The following is a 23,580-nucleotide window of genomic DNA, read 5'->3' as shown; positions in this document are numbered from 1 at the left end:
ACATATTTCATTTTATTTATAGAGTCGTCAGAATAAACAGTGGTGCAAACGCATAAACGTTAAGTTTCTTTATCTATCTAGGCAATCACAAAGCACACCTAGACTTCGTAAACTACCCTTTTAAAAGTTCGATATCTGCGGCTGTAACGACCAAACTTTCCCGTCAAAACCTGTATAACAACAACAAAATGCATGCGGACCACAAAGTTCTCAAAATAAGAAAAGAGTTTGAATTAAGATTGCAATTAAGCGATCGGAAAGTAGGTAAGAGAATCACTCGATTGAACGCTACGCCCCCAACCCCTGAAAGGGATTAACTCCACATGAATCCCAACATTAGAGTGCGCTTGCGCCCTCTCGATGCTCGATGCCATTGAAATGCTCCGGGTGAGGAAGACTCCGGGTACCAGTGAGCTTACTCCGGTTACCGGAACCGGTCCGGTGCTTGGTGGAATCGATCTTACGTGGTGGCATAAGTTCACGTGCAGTGAAACGTTCGTTCCTCTCATGATAACAAAAGAGCTGAATCTTGCCGCCTCAGCACGGCCCTCTACCCCGCACGGAATTTTTTTCAGAAAAATGTAAAACTGAGTAAAAAAGAATGACAACAGAAACGGCTTATATATTTTCATAAGTAACGAATATTTTTTAAACGAAATGGAGGAGCAAAAATCGTCAGGACAGATGAAAAACCTGTGCTGGGTTTTCAGCAGCTTTCGCGATTCGGCACTCGAAAAGCTTTACCAGAGTTTCAGCGTGAGGCAGAAGCGCGCTGGGTTGGAATGTTTCCTGATAACGGCAATTCTCTTCGATATTTACATGTTGGTGGTTCCCAGCGACCAGGATTTTGTCATAATCGCAGTGATGGGCACATTTCTCATTGTCAATTCTTTTCTGCTAATCTGGTGTAAGAAGGGGTTCCAAAACAAGCCGCTGTGGACTGTGGTACCGCACATTGCTTTCCACATTGCCAACACTCAGATACTCGCCGGGCTGTTCTTGAAGAAGAACGAAGTGACACCCAGAGATAGTCTAGGCTGGTTTTTGCTCCTAACTTACTTAATTTATGTCACACTACCGCTAAGACTGCCTTTTTGCGTTCTGCTCAGCATTGGAACGTTCACTTCGTACATCGTTTCGCTGTGCGGATTGACCAAATCACAACTTCATTTCGTGGAGCAGGTAATTTGGTGTTAACCGCATAATTTTTAATTCGAATCGATTTTTCATTTGCTGAAATAGACCGTGTTGATAGAGTTTTCTTCAAAGTTCGAGTTATGGTAGCACGCAACTCCATTTTACGGTTCTATAGAATTTATCCACCCTCGCTGTTTTTCGGAGGGCTATTATAGCGTCGATTTTATAAAATTGATTTGTTTGCTCCATTTAATAATTATTACGGCGTATTGTGTTCAGCTCTTTGCATGACACTGAGACTGAGAACTAGACTCTATACAAATTTTACGTCTAGACGTATTTTTTATTGATCGTGAACTTTATTATCTTGTCACTTGATTTATAATTCAGTGCGAGTAGTGGCAGTTGATTACTCCTAAAGACGACTGAAAATATAATACTGCCCCGGAAGTTTTCGCCAATATTTTTTACGACACTAGGGTGATTAAACTTCACGCTAAAAGAGGCGGAAATTAAAGAGAATGCATAATCAGCGCTGACAAAATATACACAAAAATATCGTAACGCAGTTTTCTTAACGAAAGCTTCTTATGCCCCAAACAAATTTAACAAATGCATCACAATAGAGGCACAATTTAATCCACTTTATAGCAAATTATAAGTATTAAAATATGATATGCTTTGGCGTAATTCTGTATGTCAAGTAACAGATTCAGCAGGATTTTTTTAATACAGAAATCTTTCATTGTCGATTGTTAAATGATTTAGTATATCGAATAATTGTCTCCGTTAATAGCATTTTAATGTAATCGTCTATTTAAGGACACCTCATAATTTTCAATGCAATTAGGGTTTAACATTTTCACCAAAAAGTTTGACATTTAATCTTCAGCGGTAATGTCAAGGCTGTGTAATAGTTTATTTATGGTTAAAAGTCTCTGATAAAATCGTTCAATAATTCAATAAGAAAAAGTAACAAAGGTTGTAAAGTAAAATCCATTTTCCTCATTAAAAATTCACGCAGAGATCAGTTAAGTAATGCTGACCTACATAATATTGCGTTCACTACTTATTAAATAATTGGAGTAAATGCTAAATAAATTTTGATGCTGGCACCAATACTTTTAAAGCTTTTACATTGATTGCTTAGTTATATATATTTTACTAAGAAGTCAGAACATATTATTCGTCAATCTTATCAAAACTAATTTTTCGTTTAGAAAAATTTTGTTAGTCGTTTATAGATCAATTAATTGATGTCAATTAAGCCACTCAAACTTTTAGAGCTGCATTAAATATGAAATTAACGTCCATGTTAAATCAAATTTCAGTATGTGGCAATGAATTAAGCTCAAAATGTCAATAAAAGCGTTATAAATGACGCTAGTCACTCATTTTTAGGATCATTAATTATACCTAAAATACTTTTCTATTATTGTAAAGTATACTAGATTCTTATAGCAAAAATTTTAATGTGGGTGCATATTAAAGTTACTTAAGAGCGAACTGGATGTCAAAGAATTTATTCTTAAAAAATTAAAAATTTTTTTTTAATTGACTTTAAAAAAATTATACTATTGATTAATTCAGATTTTATTTCATATTTCTTTTGATATACTTGTACCATCTTAGTAAAAGACGTTAATAGTGGAATGTAGAGCTGTGCACAATCAAGACTCTTAAATTACAAGAAAAATCTTGGTTCCAAAAGTCTTGATCTAGCTTTGGTTTTGTTTTATAAAGTTTTATGTTATTGGTAGCTATACTGAAATGCAATTTTTAAAGAAAATGAAAAAAATTGACTTGAATTCACATCATTCACATGAATTTACACAAATTCACATTATTGAAAAATAGTTATGCTTTTGCTATTTGCACTTGATCGATGAAGCTTATTATGTCTAAACGTTTTTATAAACACATAGTAAATGTTGTATTATCAAAAAATACGACATAAACATTCAACTACGAAATTTTTTAGTTTATTGGTGTTATTAATGTTTATTAGCAGACTGTGAAATATGTTTAAAATTAATATTGTTTGCTTTATTTTCAACACTACATTAATTTGATGGAAAAATACAAAGCGAATAAGGTATGATGTATACAACACGCAACTTCCGTTGCTATGATTATAATATTCCTCTGTTAAATGCTCGCTTAAATGTAAATTTTTATGATGCTGTCTTATCAAAATAATGCCCCATTATTACAAAAGTTAGATTAAACCAACTAGCTTCAATTCTTCGAAATAGCAAAACACAACAACCAATATTCTATTTAATATTTTTATATTTTACACGTAGTTAGCAGCAGTAACGTAATATTTCAAACTGAAGCTATTAAACACCTTTATTAAAACAAACAATAACAGTATAATTTTTCGATAACAAAGCTATATCCAAAGGTAAAGAGTACACAAACAAAGTTGTTATTTGTTGCAGAAACCTTGCAACCGAAAAATCTTGTATACTGGAGGTTTACAGCATATTAATTCATAGCGAAAACAATTATTTTTTCTCTAGTTAAAAAAAAGTTTATTATTAACGTAATGTATGTAACTAATTTATTATCTCGAAGAAAAACAACTAAACACATTCTCAAATTAAAAAAAATTTAATACAAGTTGTTTGACTAAAATATTTACAAAATTTTGTGTTCTTAATGTTTAAATATAATGATTTCTCTCATCTGCAGGAATACAGTTTGAAATAAAAGGATAGAATATGTTTACTTTCCCATTAGCGTTTTAAGATATTTTTATACGATATGAAAGAGTTAAAAATCAAATTTTGATTATTCCTTCTGAATACCCACTGAACTGACCTTAAGACACTTAACTAATTTTAAAATTCACGTTTGTGTTTTCTTCTTTAACTTCAAAATTAGCTGTCTTAGTTAGCTTACTCTCCTTACACATGCGATAACAACAAAGGATTACAACTTCTAGTTTTTATGGTATTATCCACTCAGAAGTAAAAAATAACAGAGTGGAAATTTTAGGCAATTCTTTAACATATTAAGTTGAAAGCAAAGATGTGAAAAGTTAGCTTTATAATATTTCCTCAAAAGAGCTTTTTTCGGAGGAATATCCCATCTTAATTTAATGAGTTCAAAATGCTTTGACGATTGACTGCTGCTTTGTATCTTGTAAGATATCCCGTCCGACCTCTTCAAAATAATTCTTCCAGAAGATATCACATTAAATGTCTTTCCGATCTACATACAACCCATGACAGTGTGATAACTAAATTTACTGTTAGCACTGAAAGTTGAAAAAAATGATATTTGCTTTTTTGTATAATTTTTCAATAATAATAAAAGATGGTAATAAATGGGTACTTAGGAAAGGTTTTGTTTAATTCGAGTAAAAAACACTGCGATAAAATTAACGTAGTTTGTTAATCAATCAAATCATTCTAATAATAAAGAAGCCTGAAAATTGAAAACCTACTAAAGTTAATTAGTTGCTTCAGCTGTGACCTCGCCTCTGATTATGATTAATTGCTGTCGTTTCTCTAATTCGTCTCTAACTTCCAAGTTCCAAGCACAAATTTTGAACGTGTTTAGAAATCTGTTTGACGAACTTCCCAAAGTTGTGCCGTGAGATACACGAGTATTTCTTGTTTCTGCACTTGCACTAAATTATTCCCCTCATTTGGCGATTAGTCTGTTATAATCACTACATGAAAGCTAAAGTCCAGTTTCGTTAATAACCGTCTGTAGCAGTTTCAATTAATCGAGGATAGTAAATTCCGAAAATTATCTCCCAGACATGCAGCTGAAGCTTCCTACATTAACAAGATCGATATACTTTGTGAACTCTCGACCTTCTTCCATGACTTGTACGTATATTTTTACCCTAATTGAAGTACACTTTAGCACCGTGTAACAACATTTCGTGGTCACTGCACTCGACACTCTTTAGGTCTAGACAAGACTTGATTTTTCAGCGGCTAACCAATTTGCTGAAAACAAGATGACGTTTGATTACTTTGCTAATGGAAATGCTTGAGAAAAAATTTCAACAAATTTGCAAAAATCACCCTCTTGGTTGAGGTCTCCTCGGAACAAAGCCGCTGGGTTAATAGCACACTTATGTTGATATTACGATTTAATCCACTTCATTTCGCTTGATACTAGGTTTCAAACCACTAACAGCTTATCTCGGCATGCTGTGCCATCAGTAATCCTTACTGAGGTAAGAGGCATTGTAGTATTTGTATTGTTATGACACTCGAGCTGTGCATAACTGTATAAATTTTGTAGAAAGCTTCGCCTGAACCAGAATTCTAAAACTCAAAATAAATAAAGCCCAAATCATAAATTTTATACAATAAAGATGCCTTTCTAAAATTATAAAAAAAAATTCTTCGTTAAGAAGAAAACAAAAAAAGAATATTTCTATTAAATAGTTACTAAATGTTTTTTCAGCACTATTAAAACTTTCAGAATAATTTCAGGAATTAAGTGCTTCTGCACTTTTATCAAAAAGGAAGCAAAGAAATTGCTTTAAATTTTGATGACCTAGATAGATATTTATGTGCCCACGAATGTATTTCTCACTTACTATTTCTACTAATTTAGAAACCACAGGCGCACCTTAATATTGCGTTTGTCTTTTTAAATGCATAATTTTCCGATTAACTAAAATCGGTATCTATATAACAACTCAGCCCAGAGTGGGCACCAGAGTTGTTATACTTTTTGTCGAACTAAATTTAGAGAAGTTTTGTAGTATCGATCCGGCGATGTGAACTTTAATCTGTACTCTGAAACATCTCCGAAGTTGGGTTGAGAGTTCTATGCTCATAAATTTTTCGTATCAATTACTTACCCAAAATCGAAAAGGCGACATTAGTTGCATTTCATTGATTAAATTCTGAAAATATGTTCGAGAAAATGTCGATTCTGTTTTAAATTTTATGCTCGAACTCTCCTAAAGAAAAAACGAAATGTTGCGATATTCCTCTTGACTGTATAAATAACGCTGACAAAGAACATGTTTGCGTTTAATAAATATTTCAAAGGACGATCGTAATCTTGTATTTACCGCCAACAAAGGAGTCTCATCTATAGGACTTAAAACGTAAAATTGTCAGCAGCAATTTGAATGTTTACTCGTCATAATTGAATAAAGATTTTTTATTTCAGCAAGTCTCCAACTGCATCTTGTTGGTTACTGCAAATATCTTGGGGCTGACATCTTATCTTGTCGAAGATAAACAGCAGCGACGGGCCTTCTTAGAAACTAGACAATCATTGGAAATGAAACTTGTTATAGAGGAGCAAAGTGCCGAACAGGTGGGTATGGCACTGGTTCAATGCCAAGACACAGGTTTATGCAATTGTCATAAAAAAAATTTCCTTCCAAGGTGTTTGGGTAATCCATATTATCGGAAAGCTTTGCTATTATTCAGTAACTAAAGAGTTTGAAACTTTGAAATTATAATTTGTGTATAAAAGATGAAACTTGGATCAAAGTTTCGCTCTTATTTAAAATTTGGTTATTATTTTCCAACACAATCTTCTCCACCATTCATTTGTCTCAAGTGTTTTTAATATAAATTTTCACTCAACAATTAGTACAATTAAACCGTAAGGTCAAAGATTCAACTCCCCAGCATCAATTAAAGTCAAATGTTTTTAAACAAATTTTTATGGCAGTCCGTGTACACGCTAGTAAAACCATTCGGACTGGAAAGTGCATTAAACTATTATCGGTGCATTACTGGTAATCCTGCATGCCTAAAGCGTAATATTGTGTTAATGTGTGCACAAATGTTATTTGAATCGTCTGTAACTAAAAATTACTGAAGTGTTTAGAACGGAGTGCAGCTTACACTCGAGCACATTTCCAGCATCAGAGTAACTTTTGAAGTTGCTCATTCAAGAGATGACTGATGACTGCTATTGTAATTCTAGAAATGCGAGTTTAAGGTTTCAGGTGCTTCAATCTTAAAATAGAAATAGGTGGTTTCCAATGTGAGTTAGCAGACATGGAGTGTACTGAAGGTGATATATTAAACTTTAACTACGTGTAAATGCATTATCACAAGAAACAAGAAGAGTAATTAGTGACTTGCCATAGTTAATTAAACTTGAACAAAGTTATTGCGTCTCAAAGTTAACCGTTATTGCACCTTTAATTGATTAATGCCATTGAAAACTTTACTTTAGTTATGCGAGAAAGCAAAAGAAAATGGCGGTTTAATTGAAATGCAAAATAAATGATGTAATTTGAAGGGAAACTGGGACAAGGCAATATCCACAATTCTAGTAAAATTTCTAACGATATTATTTTATTTGTATTTATTTATTTTAAATGCTAACGATTACTTAGACTAAAAATTTGGACTGAGCTCCAGCGTCCAGTAAACAACGACTGATAATTAAACTGTGTTTACAAAGAAAATTAAAAATAGAGGAAAACACGTAAGATAAATTAATGATGTTTTCTTTTCGTTATTTGTATCAAAACAGCAATGTTGTGTAAAACGTATTAATGCAAAGGTTTTTCGTAGCGAAATATTTGATTTAGAAATGAACACGACATGATAACATCAAAATAGTAAGTTAATTATCACTAATATAATTAATCGTTATCAAGTTGTCAACACGTTTACACGCATATTTGTTAATGGGAGTTCGCCCGGCGCATCCACCAAAACGCGATTAAAATAAGTCACGAACATTATGAATGGTTCAATGCATTTACAATTTGAGCTTATTTGCTACTAAATGAGTTTATTTCTAAAAGACTAAACATGTTCACATAACATGTAGTGGCAGTACACTGCTTTAAATTAATTTTTATTTTTAGTTTTTTACTGTGACTGTGTGATGTACCAAGGTTTTGCTCTTGCCTTGGACTCATCGAAACACTAGAGTTAAAGTAAAAACAATACATCTAACCGTGGTAAATAATAATAATTAATAATAATAATAATAATAATAATAATAATAATTATTATTATTATTATTATTATTATTATTATTATTATTATTATTATTATTATTATTATTATGCAATTATCTCCTAATCTAATCTTAACTCAAAGTTTGATCTACAAAAAGGACATGCTCCGCTTAATGACCTACTTGTAATGTTAAGGCAATCTAAATCAAGAACCATTTTTCACGGAGGACTAAAACCGGGTGTAATTTACAGGAACGTTTACTTCTATCCGTTCTCCCGGAACATGTGGCGGTACAAATGAGACAGGATTTGGACCAAGCCGACAGCCAATTTAAGAAAATTTACATGAGCAGGCACGAAAACGTAAGGTAAAATCAACCCTTGTTCAGTTTTACAGCGTCAACCACATTGCAACCAATTTTAAACTTCCAAAACATGGATAGTAATAATTATAGAATGAATTTGCCAAGTCGATAAAAACGTTATCATCGTTTAGACGCCAGCTAAAAGCATCAAGCTTGTGAGGCAGGATGATGATAGCTAAGATTATATTACATTTAACGACCTCTGTACTATTTTATGACTACATAATATTTTACCGCTCCTCTGCAATGCTCATCTTTTTTAATGACTGACCTTTAAAAGGGAATACACAGCTTGTTGTGTGGGCCCAAACATCATTCCAAAATTAATGAAAATGTTATTTGTGTTTTAAGAAAAATATTGGGATTTGTAATTTCGGGGCACATAAACGCCCACGCTTGATCCTATAAATAAACGAAGAGCTTTGCTACATGCACATTCAAGTTTGAACAAACAATTTTTTCCCCTCTTTTATTGCAGGAATCTAAAAAGGAAAAAGGCAATACTGTAAAGAGAATATTGATTAAATTTGTAGTTTGTTTTTGCCAGTTTTACAATATTTGAAAATTATTGGAAGAACTAACTGTTTTTCTTGGTGTTTCAGTTTCGTTTATTGATTTAAATTTTTCTCGTATGCACATATAGCGAGAGAAGTTGGAACAGTGGTTTAGGCGTTTCCATTGTCAACTCCTCCAGAGTGAGATCTTTATCAAAAAAACTAGGTCTGCCTCGAGATAAATCCGCACTGAAACACATTTAAAACGCATTACTTCCGACGGAAATCGCATGACAGATCATTCTCAACGTTCCCTGTTTATGATCAAGTTTAAATCAATTCGCATCTCTATTTCGCAACACTTTCTGTTTATTTTTAGTATTTTGTATGCCGACATCGTGGGATTTACAGCGATCTCATCAACATATTCAGCTCAAGAGCTTGTAAAAATGCTGAATGAATTATTTGCAAGATTCGACAAACTTGCCGAGGTAAGAATATTGATATTCTCTTGGTGGGATTTATTAGATTTGAATGTACTCGTATGTAGAAAGTTCCAATGTTATTTTCTGCCTCTGTGTAGAAAACTGGGTTAATTCAAGTTTTCGTTCGCAGAAATACCAACAGCTGAGAATAAAGATTTTAGGAGACTGCTATTATTGCATTAGTGGTGCGCCGAGGGAGCGTCCAGATCATGCAGTTCTTTGTGTTCATATGGGACTGTCGATGGTCAAAGCGATAAAGTAAGCTTCGTTTAGAATTAAAAAATTATGCAATTTAATTGACATCAAAGAATAAAACGCACAAAACATTACATCAAATAAAAATTGCAAACAATAATTAAATAGGTACAACAACAACAGACTTAATTTATTCCATTATATCGTATACTATATTTGTACTAGTTGCAGTTTTGTTCTTTAAAAAGTCATTACACCTATTTATAAGTAACATAATTTATTTTTCCTAGTTTTACAAGTGTCAAGTTTACGATATCGATTTATCTACATAAAATACTTTTATTTGTGTTGGTGTTTGTTCCGAATGCAGGAGTTGTTACTAAAGAAACCGAGAGTTGTATTTTAATAATCTCCAATCGATACAAACACGTGCTTAGAGTTTTCTTAAAATAAGTAAAATATTTAATTGAATTAAAAAATTTAAAACTTTTAAGACACTACGTCGGATTTATCTGTTCTTTCAGCTATCCACTTTAAATAATAAACAATAGCGGTCTACACTAAATAAAATTTTATTCTATTCATTACAATAATTACTGAAAAGCAATAAGTAATAAGAAAAAATGCTCGTACTTAGCAACTACTCAAAACAAATAAATGTAAACTGCACATGTTATGTGTGCAATAACATGATTTGATAATTGAATGCCGAAGCAGAGGAAATTAACACAGCTTGATTTGTGGAATCAATTTATGTTTGATTTTAGCTAGAGTGCCGCTAACAGTAGGAATTGTTGATTATTATTTAATAAATGTCTAAAGGTCTTGCACTAATTAAATTTGTACTGACTCGTATTTTGTGCTTTCAGGATTTAAAGGCTGTGATTTAAAATCAGTAAAATATTAGCTATTTAACTACTGTCTGCTAGTAGAATGTTACAGATAGCCCGGTTTAGTAAAAAAACAATACTATCTATTAGCTTAGAATTTAGAATTAACTTAAAAGTTAATAAAAAGATGTTGTCATTTGCTTTAAACTAAGAAACCGTTAAAAATAAAAAAACAAAACTCGAACGAGAAAAAAAATTCGGAAATTATTATTTTTGAACTCCGAAACGGGATACTGCTCGAAACAATTCAGAAATATTTCGTCTTAGAATTTAGAAATAATTGAGGTAAATGATTGTTAATAATTAGGCTTGTCTCTCCGACTCCCAAATTAGCGTTCTAAACAATTAAGATTTTTTCACACAACAACCCAGACATTCCGCTTGTTTGAGCTCATCAGTGAGTTAACTTAATCCAAAACACAAGCAGAAAACAAACTTATGTAATATAATTACGTTTTCCATGTATTTGCAAATTAGAAATCGTCAAGTTCAGCACGTACTGAATTTATCAAAAGTTTACCCTAAATATATTTCAATCTATCAAATTTCGAAAACACGTGGCTAATAATAAAGGATGTCGAAAACGGAAATTCTTGTTTGTCTTTCTCTCTCAGTTATTTCAAAACAATTGCTTTGATGTTATGCAATTCAGCAATGTTTTAGCAGCACGTGAAACTTTACATAGCGTATGGTTAAAATAAAGATTTACAACCAAATTGAAGATTGAAATTCCGACATTTCAGACCGAACAAAGCAGCTGTGAAATTTACGATTAGGATCCTCCTGTTTAACCAATTTGTCTGTTTCCGTAGTAATGGTGTTTACGCTGCTTAAGGGCAAAATTTTGAAATGAAATTGCTACCGAAACAAAATTGCTTTGCTTTGTTTTTTTCGTTGATATTTGCAATAGATAGTAACATTACCCATCATACCTAGTTTCAAATAAATATTCAGTTAAAGGATTCTGTATGATCTCTGCATATGCTACGTGGAAATATAATAATAATAATAATAATAATAATAATAATAATAATAATAATAATAATAATAATAATAAAACTGTGATTACTTTTTCTGTAGGAATTATAAATTGAGAACAGTGAATAAGCCTTAAATTTTTAATGGGGAGCAGGTATGCTTGTTGTGGCCCGGTATTCTAATTATCCAACATCAAAACATTTTAAATGTAGCAGTTATCCAACCCATTGCAGGCAGCTTACGTCTAATTACTTTGATAAAAATTAATGAAGTGGAAATGTAGAGGCTGTTCTCATTAACAAGTCTAATTATTGATTGATTAATTAATACACTTCATGCAAAGTAAATTAAACAATTAATATTAAGCATTTATTGATTAAATTATTAATTTTAGAAAACGTTTTTACATTGTGAAATAATTTAAATACTATTTTAATTCATTCCTCTTACATCTTATATAATGTTTGTATGAAAATGTGGAGACAAAAAAATTACTTAGATAATATTCATAAATAAAACGACATGCTTTGAAGCTTGTATACCTCAAGTGTTTTTAATTTGATGTAAATCAAGTATCAATTTTTATTTAATTTTCATTTTTCGCCCAACGAAAACAAACACAAAGAAGGATTTTATTCTTAAAATAATTGCTCTCTTTATTGAAGCTATCTTTGGCTTCTGTGTTATAAAATAAGATCATCGAAATAAAACTGGTTTCAAGACTGACGCATAAAAAGCTTCACTGCAAAGTTTTATATAAGCCGTTGAAATTTCTAATACTACACATGAAGCTATTTTGTGTATTTTTAATAAAAAATAATAAAACCACTTCATTTAACTTGTTTTATGCATATTCAGAACTGGAAACATCAATGGTTAATTACAGAAAGGGAGCAGTCACAGGTACGATTACAAATTAATAATACACAGCTTTGTTAGCAAACAGCTAGGTGTATTTCATTTAACTATGATGAGAGACCAGCAGTTTGTGATATTAAATTCATTTGGCAAGAAATAAGTTCATTTCGTAAATTTAAACTTTATTTAATTACGTATCACTCTGGAAAGATATAACTCGATAAGGATGTTTGTGGTTGGGGTAAAATTTACGTTTCGAATTCAATAAACTTGTTAGTGTACTGACTTCCTGGATTAATTATTTTATTCTTGATCAATAATTTCTGTCTCGGTCTGAGTACTTTCTATATTTTGGATGATTATGGATTATTAATAGCTTTCCAAATTTTCTGGCGCCAAAATCACACATTTTCACAAGTTCTGAAATAACAACAATCAAGGCTTTGTTCCCTAACAGGATGTAAATATAGAGCTTGTTTGCAATCCCTAACCTCTCCTTTACCTCCAGAAATAGAAAGGGAAGAAAACTTCGCATAACACAGACCAATTATTGGAGGAAAATGCATAAAATGAATGGACTTGGATGCTCGTCTACCAGTGTTACTGTGCCTTTGATAAATATTCCCCAAAATTACTTTAGCAATTTGAGAAATTTTATATAAATTATTTGGAGCAAACATTGCTCACCTAATAAACAGAAATTATAATTAGGTTAGAGAACATTAATAGTTGTACAAAGAGAGACGTAATTAAAACAGCGTTTTCATTGTGTAATTTCAATTTGCCCTCTATATTCGCGCACGAAAATTGAGTGTATAAACATCCCTTGTTATCGTAACACAAAATAGCTACTTCGATAAGAACATAAAAACTTATGGAGGTATAAGTAATATTTTGCTAAACTTCTAATTCAATAATTTTAAAAGCTTGCTATGCTTTGATATACTGGACACATTTCTTTTGATTGGCGACTTGGCACATTATAAAAGCCCTAATTTCGCTTAATTGCCTGTTATTAAAGGGTAATAGGGACGTGTTGGTTGGTTAAAAAGATGGTTTAACTTAATTATGTATCACATCTTTTATAGTTTTCTCGTTCGAGGGAAGTTAGAGATCGAGCACCCTTAAGAGAATTTATCATTTATAAGGTTACTCCACCACATAAATAGCTTTACAGCTATTACGCTTCTTTCCCACATGTCTCAACGAGATGAATTATTAATGTAACTAGCTGCCAGAGACAAAAATGATTAATGCTGTGTAGAGGTAATCACCTCCATTATCAGGAGAAATGAGAAAATTACAATTATTGACACTAGCCACATTATGCTGAATATTTGTATTTCAATTTTGCAGAACGTTCAAAGTTTTGCAATTTAATTTTGGCAATTAGTTTGTTACATCAATATATTCAATGTCAAACTGATTTCAAACTTTCTTAATAACTAAGAAGACTTTCTCGATCAAAACCTTTATCTCTTTTTGTAGAGAAACTTATTGAAATATGGTTTATGTAAAGTAAATAAGAAGCAAAGAATATTGAAGATTTTTAAATGTTGCGTAATTAGCTTGCAATTTCAAGTAAAAACCTTTAAAATATATACAGCTTAAACCAGCCAACAAAGTGATGAAACCAACAATTTTTCTACTAAAAGATAAAACGTTTAATATTTTTTGTTTTGAAACATTAAAATAATTATAAAATTGGACGATTTTTAAAAAACAATTTCTAGATTTTAATTAAATATTAATTTATTATCACATTAAGAAAAGCTGTTTATGGTGGTTTTAAGTTTAGAATTACTTTTCTTCCAATTTTAATTAAACTATTTTGCATTTTCATTTTAAATACTCACTATACAACACATTCTAAATTGATATACTATGAACTTAAGACATCCCAAACTTGTGCTAGTGGAACGTTGAAGCTTTTGTAAAGCAGAGGCGTGTTTTTTACTTAACTGAAAAGCTAACTTTTGTAACACCGTTCGTTTTTATTACATTTTATAAAAGTAATTATTTGATAGAGAAAAAACTGGAATTCAGAGCATCATTTTCTTAAATTAGTAGACGCTAATAATGAATAACGTTTAAATTAAATACCTACATCAATACTACAAAAATTTTATTTTTGTTCTGCAACCTATTTTTATATTATTTATTTAAGTATTTTCTTTAAAACTATAAAGAAAAGACACAAATCATAAAGTAAAACATAAAATGCTTAATAAACTTCTGCCTTATAAAAAACTTGTAAACTGTACGCCGTTACAGTTAATAAATTCAAAATGTGGTTTTACAAAGTTAAAACCCACACACGTCTTTAAATAATTACAGAAAGTGAGTTAAACAAGCCTCGAGAAACAAACGTAAAAAATTGTTTTCGTTGTCGTCAAGAAATTGTTCGGATTTATTTATTGCAGGTAGCCGGAAGCATATTCGTCTCCGAGTAATTGCTTTTAAAATTTCGCAAATTTATTTCAAACCTAATTTCGACAAAATTTCTTTCAAGGACCCTTCTCTGGTTAGAAGGAATGCATTTACGTCGTTATTACCTCTTCAACATGACCAACTAGTCAGAAATTTCTGTAAGCGAAGTAAATTAAATGCACTGGTGCTCTGTATTACACGAGACAACAACAATCTAAGTTCGGAGCATGTCATGTCTCTCAATACATTGCTATCGAAGTCGTTTCCCGTGTTATCTGTCAGCAAACAAATATGCATCAATTGGAATGCAGCGAGTGAAATCAAATGTTTAAATCTCGTAGATATTTACAAATTTGTCAATAACTTTTACACCACGTTCTATTTTCAAACGTTTGTTAAACTTTGCGCCAATTTTAACGTAACAAGGTTTAAAATGGTAATGCATTCTCTAAACTACTGAAAATTCAAAGAGATAATACTTTCAAATCGGTTTAGCAGCTCTGGAGACAAGAGTATACAATAAACGAGTATGTGCTTGAACAGTTTTCAAACTAGCACAAAAATTCAAGTTTTGTGTATGTCAAGACCAATAATAACGTTATTCACTGAGCAGATAAGTCATAACAGTTTTAGAAACACATAGAAGTTTTGTGAGATCAATACAATTGATAGCAGACAGCGATGAATTTTCCTATAAATAGAAAACGGTAAATTTTCAGCAGACATTTTTCATGTCGTAAGTTGAGATAGTAGTTTGAATAAATTGGTTGGTAAATACAACTAACTCCGAGCTTCAAATAACGGCCTCAACAATAGCAAATAAATCAACTTCCAATATGTAACGGACGTATCTTTCGCTTCTTCTGTCGTACTAACAATACATTTGGGTCAAAATCTAGCAAGTAACAAAAGATTTCATGTATTTGTTGAGCAAATACTTTTAATTAAATGTGTTTTCAGTTTTTGTTTGCCTACTATGAGCAGTAAACAATCTTTTACGAAAAAAATAAAGGATTTTAGCGAATCTTATATTTTGTATTTTGTTGTTAACAAATTGAGTTTCAAATTCCAAAAAGTATGTCACAGCTTCCCCATAGTGAGTTATATGCAATAGCGGCATGAATATCTTCATTACTTCCAATAATTAAGCCAGTGTCGTCAGGAATTTCTGGCTCCATATTCAAATAAAAGTTTATGAATTTCGTTCCATGAATAAGAAAGAATGTTATTCAATTAACTTGTATTTCAGATATGTACAGCAAACAGCGAATTCTCCTGTAGATATGAGAGTTGGAATTCACACGGGAGCGGTTCTAGCGGGAGTTCTGGGCCAGAGACAATGGCAATTCGACGTCTACTCGAAGGACGTTGAATTAGCCAACAAAATGGAAAGCAGCGGCATGGCAGGGTAAGAAATTTATTCATGATTATCGAAGCCAAACATATAAAAGAAGAGGGAATAATAATATAGGAGAACTTAAATGATCAATTCCGCTTTTACTCAGATTGTGTTTTATTGATACTCGTTAAAAACACTTTTCCATAAATAGGTACTTCTTTAAGCTACATTTTCAACAATAGAGCAATCGCAGAGTATTCCTATCTTAAAAAAATTTCACATTTTAATAGCAATTTTAATCGTAAATTTATTTACATGGATGATCATTCTCACGAAAAATTAATACAGTTTTCCGCTTGATTGAATTATAAACCACAACAGCCTCGATTTTCATAGGGTGATGTTTCGCTACCTTTTCACCACCTTACTGTTTGTAGCTTGTGCTTTTTCATCCTTAACGTATTAATCCAGAATTTACAATGTAATATGATATTTAATAAAAATGTTTATCTAATAATTTTGATTTTACTCACAAAGTGCTTGCCTTCGGGCTATGATTGTTGATTTAAAATTCAGAACAATAACACTGTTTCAGTTCAGTAAACAAAAAATTGACAGTGCGTAAAACGTATGGGAATAAGCTAAATTTTAAACAAAATCTATTTATTGTTATTTATAAAACAAGCCGAGTGAAAACCAATAACAAGTTTTAATTAAACTTTACTTAAAGTAAGTTTCCTAAGTAAACAATGCAAGTTTGCATAACGGGTAGTAAATTTTAGTTGGCGAAAACGAAGACATTTATCTTAATTAAAGCCAGCTTTATCTGTTTATATGTAGTCGTACGATGCGGTTTCTAAAAGAAATGCATCTTTCTGGAATTAACTAGGTAGAAAATCCTCAAGACACCGTTACATTCAAAATAAAATGATCCCTATCTCTACCTCTATAACAGAAATGGTTACTCATCCAAGGGTAAATTATGAAGGAATAAATGTAAAATAAACGTACCCGTATCTTTAGAAACTCCCATAAGTTTGTAGTTCTCTCTGTACAGAGCGATGTATTTTTGAATGCAAAGTTGCAAGAAAGTTTTAAAACTTTAGTTATCAAATTTATTAACTGTGCGATATCTTTGATCACTGTTGGTGTGAAAAAAGACAAACTTTCTGGCCGATTGGCTCCCAAGGGATATTTCCACTGCCGCAGTTCTTATAATTGAATTTTTTGTCGCCAGAAATTATTATTATTGTTCCTAAAAGACAAAACGAGACACTACTTGTCGGAATTTCTTTTTTAGACGAGTGCATATTTCTGCCACAACCTATTCGTTCCTTAATGGTGAGTTCGAAGTCGAACCTGGTTATGGCGAGAAGCGGGAAGAAGCACTGCGAATAGCAGGATTAAAAACCTACTTCATCGTCAAAGTTTTAAAACCAGTAAGTTAGTAAAACGGACAATAAAACAGTCTTCGACTGATATATTTTCGAAAATGTTTAATTTCCTAAGCCCTGAGGTTTAGCTTTGATGCCAGTGAAATGCTTTTGGAAGTTTGAGTGTATTTTAAATCAACTGAGGTTTGGTAAATAATTTGCCGATCAAGTTTGATGTTTTCAGTTTCAACCGCCTGTTACGGAAGTTCAGAATGGGAGTAGTATACTTCCAGAAGAGGACAGTTGTGTAATTGCAGAAATTTCAGACACAAAGGATGGAGATGTTGACGTAAGTAGACCATTTTTTTGAAGCACTTACGAACTCATTTTTAATGCGGATTTACAATTTTGACGAATAGCTACGCTTAGATGATGTGTACGTTGTAATAATTCTTAATCCGTGCACTTGTTGCTTTATTACTTCACGAAATAACGCCAACAAAAATTGTGCTTTATGAGAGCGGAAATTATTTTTATATTCTCACGTTTCAGTCACCGCACGGCGTTGGTTTAGGTACTTATAAGCAGTCGTCTCCCATTTATTTCTATAAAGAATGACATCGGAATATATTCCGGCAAAACGTGACGAGATATTATTTTTCATTAATCGATAGAGAAAACAGTGAGTTATCAATCTAACATTTTTGATTAAAATAATGATAAACAGATAAAATTTCTGTAATAAAATTTACAGTGTTTCTGAATTCGACGGAAATATTGTAAAGTTGTAATACCTTTAATCAAAAGCTCGAGCTTTTGAGCAAGGAAAACATTTAATTACCTCTATAATTATTTTCTTTTCGCAACAATGTGAGCAACAAAGATAAATTGCCTCTTTGTTCGTCAATAATATTGCTGAAAGAAGTCAGCTAACAACGCCACCAGAGCATACCTATTTAATATTTAGATTTATTTTGCTTGAAAACTACAATTACAGCAAAAAGTTATGATCGATGGCTTAATAGCGTAACAATGAGGTCGTTTATATAAACCAGCGTCTGGAAGAGATGCAGATTTTGCTGCATTATAGGCCTCGTTGATTTATTGATCCAGCTTCTGACGGCTGTTAAATTAGGGATTGGGAATTTACGTATCATCTGGTCGTTTGACTTTTAACGCATTCATATGGAAAATACAATCCCTAATTTTAACACGAATTTCGCTAACTTAAAAATTAAAAATTCTTCTTCTTCATGATTTGCTTTGAGCTTTGGATTTTTCCTTCAACTGTAATCAACTGTGCCTCATTTATTTATAATAATGTAGTTTCTAATTCGTGTTCAGAATTTCAAGTCTTACCTCCGTTGTAATCAATACTGTTATAAAACATAAATTACAATTTGTCAAGCTATTCATTTTTCACTTTTTTTTGGTATAAATCTGATTAGTTCTTTGACACAATCTAATTAATGCCAACAAAATTAGGAAACTTGAAAGTCAGTGACAAATTACATTAATTACCGTGTTATGTATACCATTTAATAAAGCTGCAAAATGAAATAACCTGAAATTGATGTTCTCAAGCTCCCAGGTTGAATACATGAGCTGTGATATGTGGGGAATGATTAAAATTTATTCAAATTAATTGTAGGATGGAAACCAAAAAAGATCGCGGGAAGACTCGCGAGACTTTAAGATCAGATTAAGAACAGAACTGGTTAACAGAGACGGTCATAAGTAAGTATTTAAAAAGAAATCAATGAAAGTGCTTAGCCCGTTTCATTTTCTCGAAGAGAGTTGTCTAAGAACACGACATGTTTGACTCTTAATTTCGTGGACGAAAAGAAGGAAAAGTTGTATCAACAGCAGGTCGAGACATTTTCAAGCATAACACTGCTAATGTTTCTCGTAGTTCGCCTGTCCATTGGCTTAACGGTTTTCACTGTCTTACCAAGGTAAGTAAATGTTTGGTTTCTGCTCCAAAAACTGACGGGTAATCCATACTTTCAGGGACATGTCAATCAATATATCGTACTGTACAGAAAATGTAATAATAATAGTCCTCGTCTCCATCCTCATTTGCGACGAATTTTTGCCGGTAGGTAGATTTTGAGGAAGTGGCGAGTTGAAAAAATGTATTCTTTCAGCTGAAATGCTGGAACGCTTTTAAGGATTCAGTAACAGTTCGTCGGATCCTGTCGGCAATTTGTGTCTTTCTTTTAGGAACGGTCAATCTAATAGACACAGTGAGTCGAATCGGATTCCTCCAAGAGAAATGCTTTGATAGCTTTATTTTCAGATTTCTTGTGTTCAGTTCCATTCGAACGATAATTGCACGTTCACTGACGATATAAATTCGTCATGTCTCTATCCCTCCTATTTCAGTTATTTCGCCGTTCTAATTCTGATCGCTTCCTCTCTTCCAGCCTGCCTCTCATATCTCTGGAAGGCTCTGTTTCTGTTTATCATAGCTCTGGCTCAATGCCTCGTGAACATTTTCGTCTTAGAATTAGTACTCGAGTGCGAGGAGTCGCGGAAAAACTGGAAAAGGTTGCTACAACCGGCATTTCTGAATAATTTATTGTGACCTAATTGCCTTTCAGCTTAACTAAGGGTAAATACACGCTTTCAGCGTTGTTGCTCATTGCCACGCTCGCTTTGGCTTTCCTTGCGAGACATGTAAGTTTCAGAGTTGGGTTTGAATGGATATTAGTTTTGTTCTGCTAGATGGAGCAGGTGGCGAGAGTTTTGTTCTTATGGCGGTGCGAGGTCGAGGAGCAACGCGATTTCGCCGAGGATATGAGAAGAAGAAATGAAGCTCTGGTGTATAATATCCTTCCGCCACATGTAGCGGCCCATTTTATGGGGAACAGGAAGAGGCAACACGATGAACTTTACTCGCAAAGTTACGCCGAGATTGGGGTGCTTTTTGCCTCGATGCCCAACTTTTCTGGTAAGCAAAAAGCAGACCCATTTGTTATCTCTAAATTTTGTATCGACTGACGAAGTAAAGGAAAATTATTTGGTACACGTCCACAAAAGCTTTCATGTTTAATGAAGGGTAAAATGTTCCTCCCACAAGTTACTTTCTTGGCCATATCTGTTTCAATACTATATCGAATATTAATAGCATATTGCTTATTTACATGCAAAATATTAAGTACAGTTGCAAAAGTTCCCACAAGTGTGTATATTATTTGACTACGTTTTGCAAGTATGACTTGTAATTTGCAACAAATGTTACGTTTGTATGAAGCTATTTTTACTCTGGAACAGACGGTCTGCGCTTGAATAAGAAGCAGCATTTTAAATTGTAAAAATAATAAAATGGTAAATCGAATCAAGGAACTGCATTTGCTGTATTGGAGATACAAAGGCGCTTTTGTTTGTATAGTTTGTAAGACAAAAGAAACAGCAATTCAAACCAAACGAAAAAGTAGACAAACATTAACTTCCGTTGATTTTTTATTATTACTTCAAAATTAATTTTTAAATTATAAATATATAAAAATCAGTAGATATTTGGATAGGAAGGAACTGTTCGCGTATCGATTAAAAAAGTTAAATACCCTTGTTTACACAAAAATTCAATTATAACTTGAAAATGAATTGTGGAAATTTGGTTATTCGTTTCTAACACATAAAAATGAGTCCCAGCTCTGCAACGTTGTACATGTTTTTTAGTCTTTAGTTTTATTTTTAATTTTGAAATCGGTTGTTTTGAGAATTGAAACACAAGCCAAAAACTCGTAACATTACAAAAAAACTACGCTGTCAGAGAATTCTTCGAAACAAATCAAAAAATAAAAAAACAAAGAAAAAAATAGAAAAATACGTTACAATTAAACAACAATTTAGTTGCACATCCAGGTGTTGTTATTTATTTGTTTATAGATTTATTAGTTATTTCCTTTTTCAGACTTCTATTCAGAGGAGACCGTCAACAATCAGGGCTTAGAATGTCTGCGATTTCTGAACGAAGTCATTTCAGATTTCGATGCTGTAAGCCTCCTACCTACCTGACGCCTTCTCCAGACACTTAATACTCACTTTTCAGCTTTTAGAGCTACCTCAGTTTCAAGACATAATAAAAATTAAGACAATCGGTTCTACGTACATGGCAGCAAGCGGCCTAAACCCGACTCGACAAGTCAAAGTACATTTTTTATTTTAATTTACCACATTTAAAAAACAACGCATTTTTAGCCCGACGACCCCATAACAGTGCGATGGGCGCATCTTGCCCTCCTTGTTGAATTCGCACTGGAGCTGAAGAAGGCCTTACAGGGCATCAACGAACAAAGTTTTAACCATTTTGTTTTAAAATTAGGTATCAACCATGGGCCTATCACAGCGGGAGTAATCGGAGCTAGAAAACCCCACTACGACATCTGGGGCAACACGGTCAATGTAGCTTCCAGGATGGAAAGTACCGGAAAAGCTGGATGTATTCAGGTTAAGAAAAAATCAATAAGTTTAAAACGAATTGTGCACTGGTTGCAAGCGTGACGGCTTGACACCCAATTTAGAAACTAATATCTTTTCAAATTAGTTTTTTCCAATTGTATTTTCCAAATACTTCCAGAAACAGTTTTCAAACCCTTTGTAAAAACAGACTAAAACACGTTTGGTGATTCAATCACTTTTATTTGCAGTTTCACGTTTACTGTTTAATTCTCGTTGAAGCTCAGGATAACCGAACGTGGAGCGAAAATGCTGAAATCCTTGCGAGACGGTTTCGCAAAGTCAATATTTTCGCGTCATCCGCCTGATAAATGCCCCACTTTGGAGCAAGCGATTAAACATAAAACACTTGTAATTCTTTAAACGGAAGTAGAAACTGAAGTGGTTGCTAATTATCCTCGTTATTGGTATCGATTAGGTGACTGAAGAGACGTGCGAAATCCTGCAGCACTTCGGCTACCAGTTCGAGCAGCGCGGCCTAGTGGCAGTGAAGGGAAAAGGCCAACTGATGACCTACTACTTGCTCGGGAAAGCCGGGAAAATCACCCCTCCTACGGCTCCGGTCTCTCCAATCATAGGTGTCACCGCAATGGAAACTGTAAACGAAGAGGACGAATCGCACGATAGTCCTACGTCCAAATCCGAGGATAAAACAGTAATCGAATGCACCGACCAGAAAATCGAAGACGAAGTTTTCACAACGGACACCGAGCAGAATTTTAGTACCAAAGAAGCGGAACCGCTGCTGCAGTGTTAATGAGATAGTGGATAGACAAAGCACTGATTATTTGTAGGCTGTCATTTTTAAATCATTTTTGTACTTCGAGAAATCATTCGAAGTGGTGTTTAGAAATCGATAGATTAAGACTACATGTCTAAGTATACACAATCAGATTTTAAAGTACTCGTAGGTAATAACGAATAAAATATTTAAGCAGAGTACCGTCATAGACGTAGAAATTTTTTGTAAAAGTTATTTTCTGCTAGCGTCGGTTGTAATTTTTCTTTTCTAGAACAAACGCACATATCTATTAGACCATTGTGTTATTGTAGTCGTAGCTACAATTCTTTTTCAAAAGGGCGGGATTATGAAGCACAAAACTATAGAAATTATAAAAAATCGCGCCCTTTTCGAGTGGTGTTATAACTACAGACTCATTTTAAAAGCAAATGCCTAAGTTGTACTTCGAAATTGTTTTGTAATTAAGTACAAATTAATTAACTTCCAAAGGGTAATTTCTGTGAAATGTGAAAATCTTAAACCTTAGAATTACAAAGCGAGCTCAAAATATTCTTCTACTAGGTATATTGTATGAATTTCAAGAACGGGATCAAGTAGGAGCTTGACGATAATTTTTAAAAGAAGCAATTGCTTTCAGTTGTAAATAATCATTTTTGTTTACATTGTTATTTTATTTTAGATATTACTATTTCAAATGTTAGGAAAATGTGTAACAATGTTTAGTAATTACCAGAAATAAACTTTACACTAGGCAGTTGTGTTTTAATACACGATTAATAATTCCCAAACCGTCAAAAATAAAAAACCTGACACAACAGAAACAATAGCAGTGTTAAAAAATAAATAAAATTAAAACGAATTAAACCAATTGATAAACTGAGTGGGACAAGGTAATAAAACGTTTTGGTATT

At 32.7% G+C, this 23,580-nt stretch overlaps 1 protein-coding gene across 1 annotated transcript; it reads left to right on the top strand.

The window, feature by feature from the left end:
- Nucleotides 1-393: 393 nt before the first annotated feature.
- Nucleotides 394-23,423, top strand: Ac3 (Adenylate cyclase 3). The gene is made up of 19 exons (XM_001810170.4): nt 394-1,182; nt 6,292-6,441; nt 8,309-8,424; nt 9,295-9,406; nt 9,531-9,658; nt 16,001-16,159; nt 17,391-17,529; nt 17,708-17,812; nt 19,115-19,200; nt 19,257-19,418; nt 19,474-19,561; nt 19,611-19,709; nt 19,763-20,013; nt 20,067-20,142; nt 20,191-20,416; nt 21,383-21,465; nt 21,521-21,619; nt 21,670-21,918; nt 22,346-23,423. The coding sequence occupies exons 1-19, from the start codon at nt 658-660 to the stop codon at nt 22,682-22,684; spliced, it is 3,192 nt and encodes a 1,063-aa protein (XP_001810222.1). The 5' UTR covers nt 394-657; the 3' UTR covers nt 22,685-23,423.
- The last annotated feature ends 157 nt before the right edge of the window (nt 23,424-23,580 follow it).

The sequence above is a fragment of the Tribolium castaneum genome, chromosome 5 (genome assembly GCF_031307605.1).
Source record: "Tribolium castaneum strain GA2 chromosome 5, icTriCast1.1, whole genome shotgun sequence".
Taxonomy (NCBI): Eukaryota; Metazoa; Arthropoda; class Insecta; order Coleoptera; family Tenebrionidae; genus Tribolium; species Tribolium castaneum.
This window is presented reverse-complemented; position numbering and strand designations above follow the sequence as displayed.

Bases quoted from the DNA above. Each gene is read 5' to 3' on its own strand.
- Ac3 (XM_001810170.4), top strand. From the start codon at position 658: ATGGAGGAGCAAAAATCGTCAGGACAGATGAAAAACCTGTGCTGGGTT. The intron at 9,659-16,000 runs GTAAGCTTCGTT...CTTGTATTTCAG, and splicing joins TCGATGGTCAAAGCGATAAA to ATATGTACAGCAAACAGCGA. The intron at 16,160-17,390 runs GTAAGAAATTTA...TTTCTTTTTTAG, and splicing joins GAAAGCAGCGGCATGGCAGG to ACGAGTGCATATTTCTGCCA.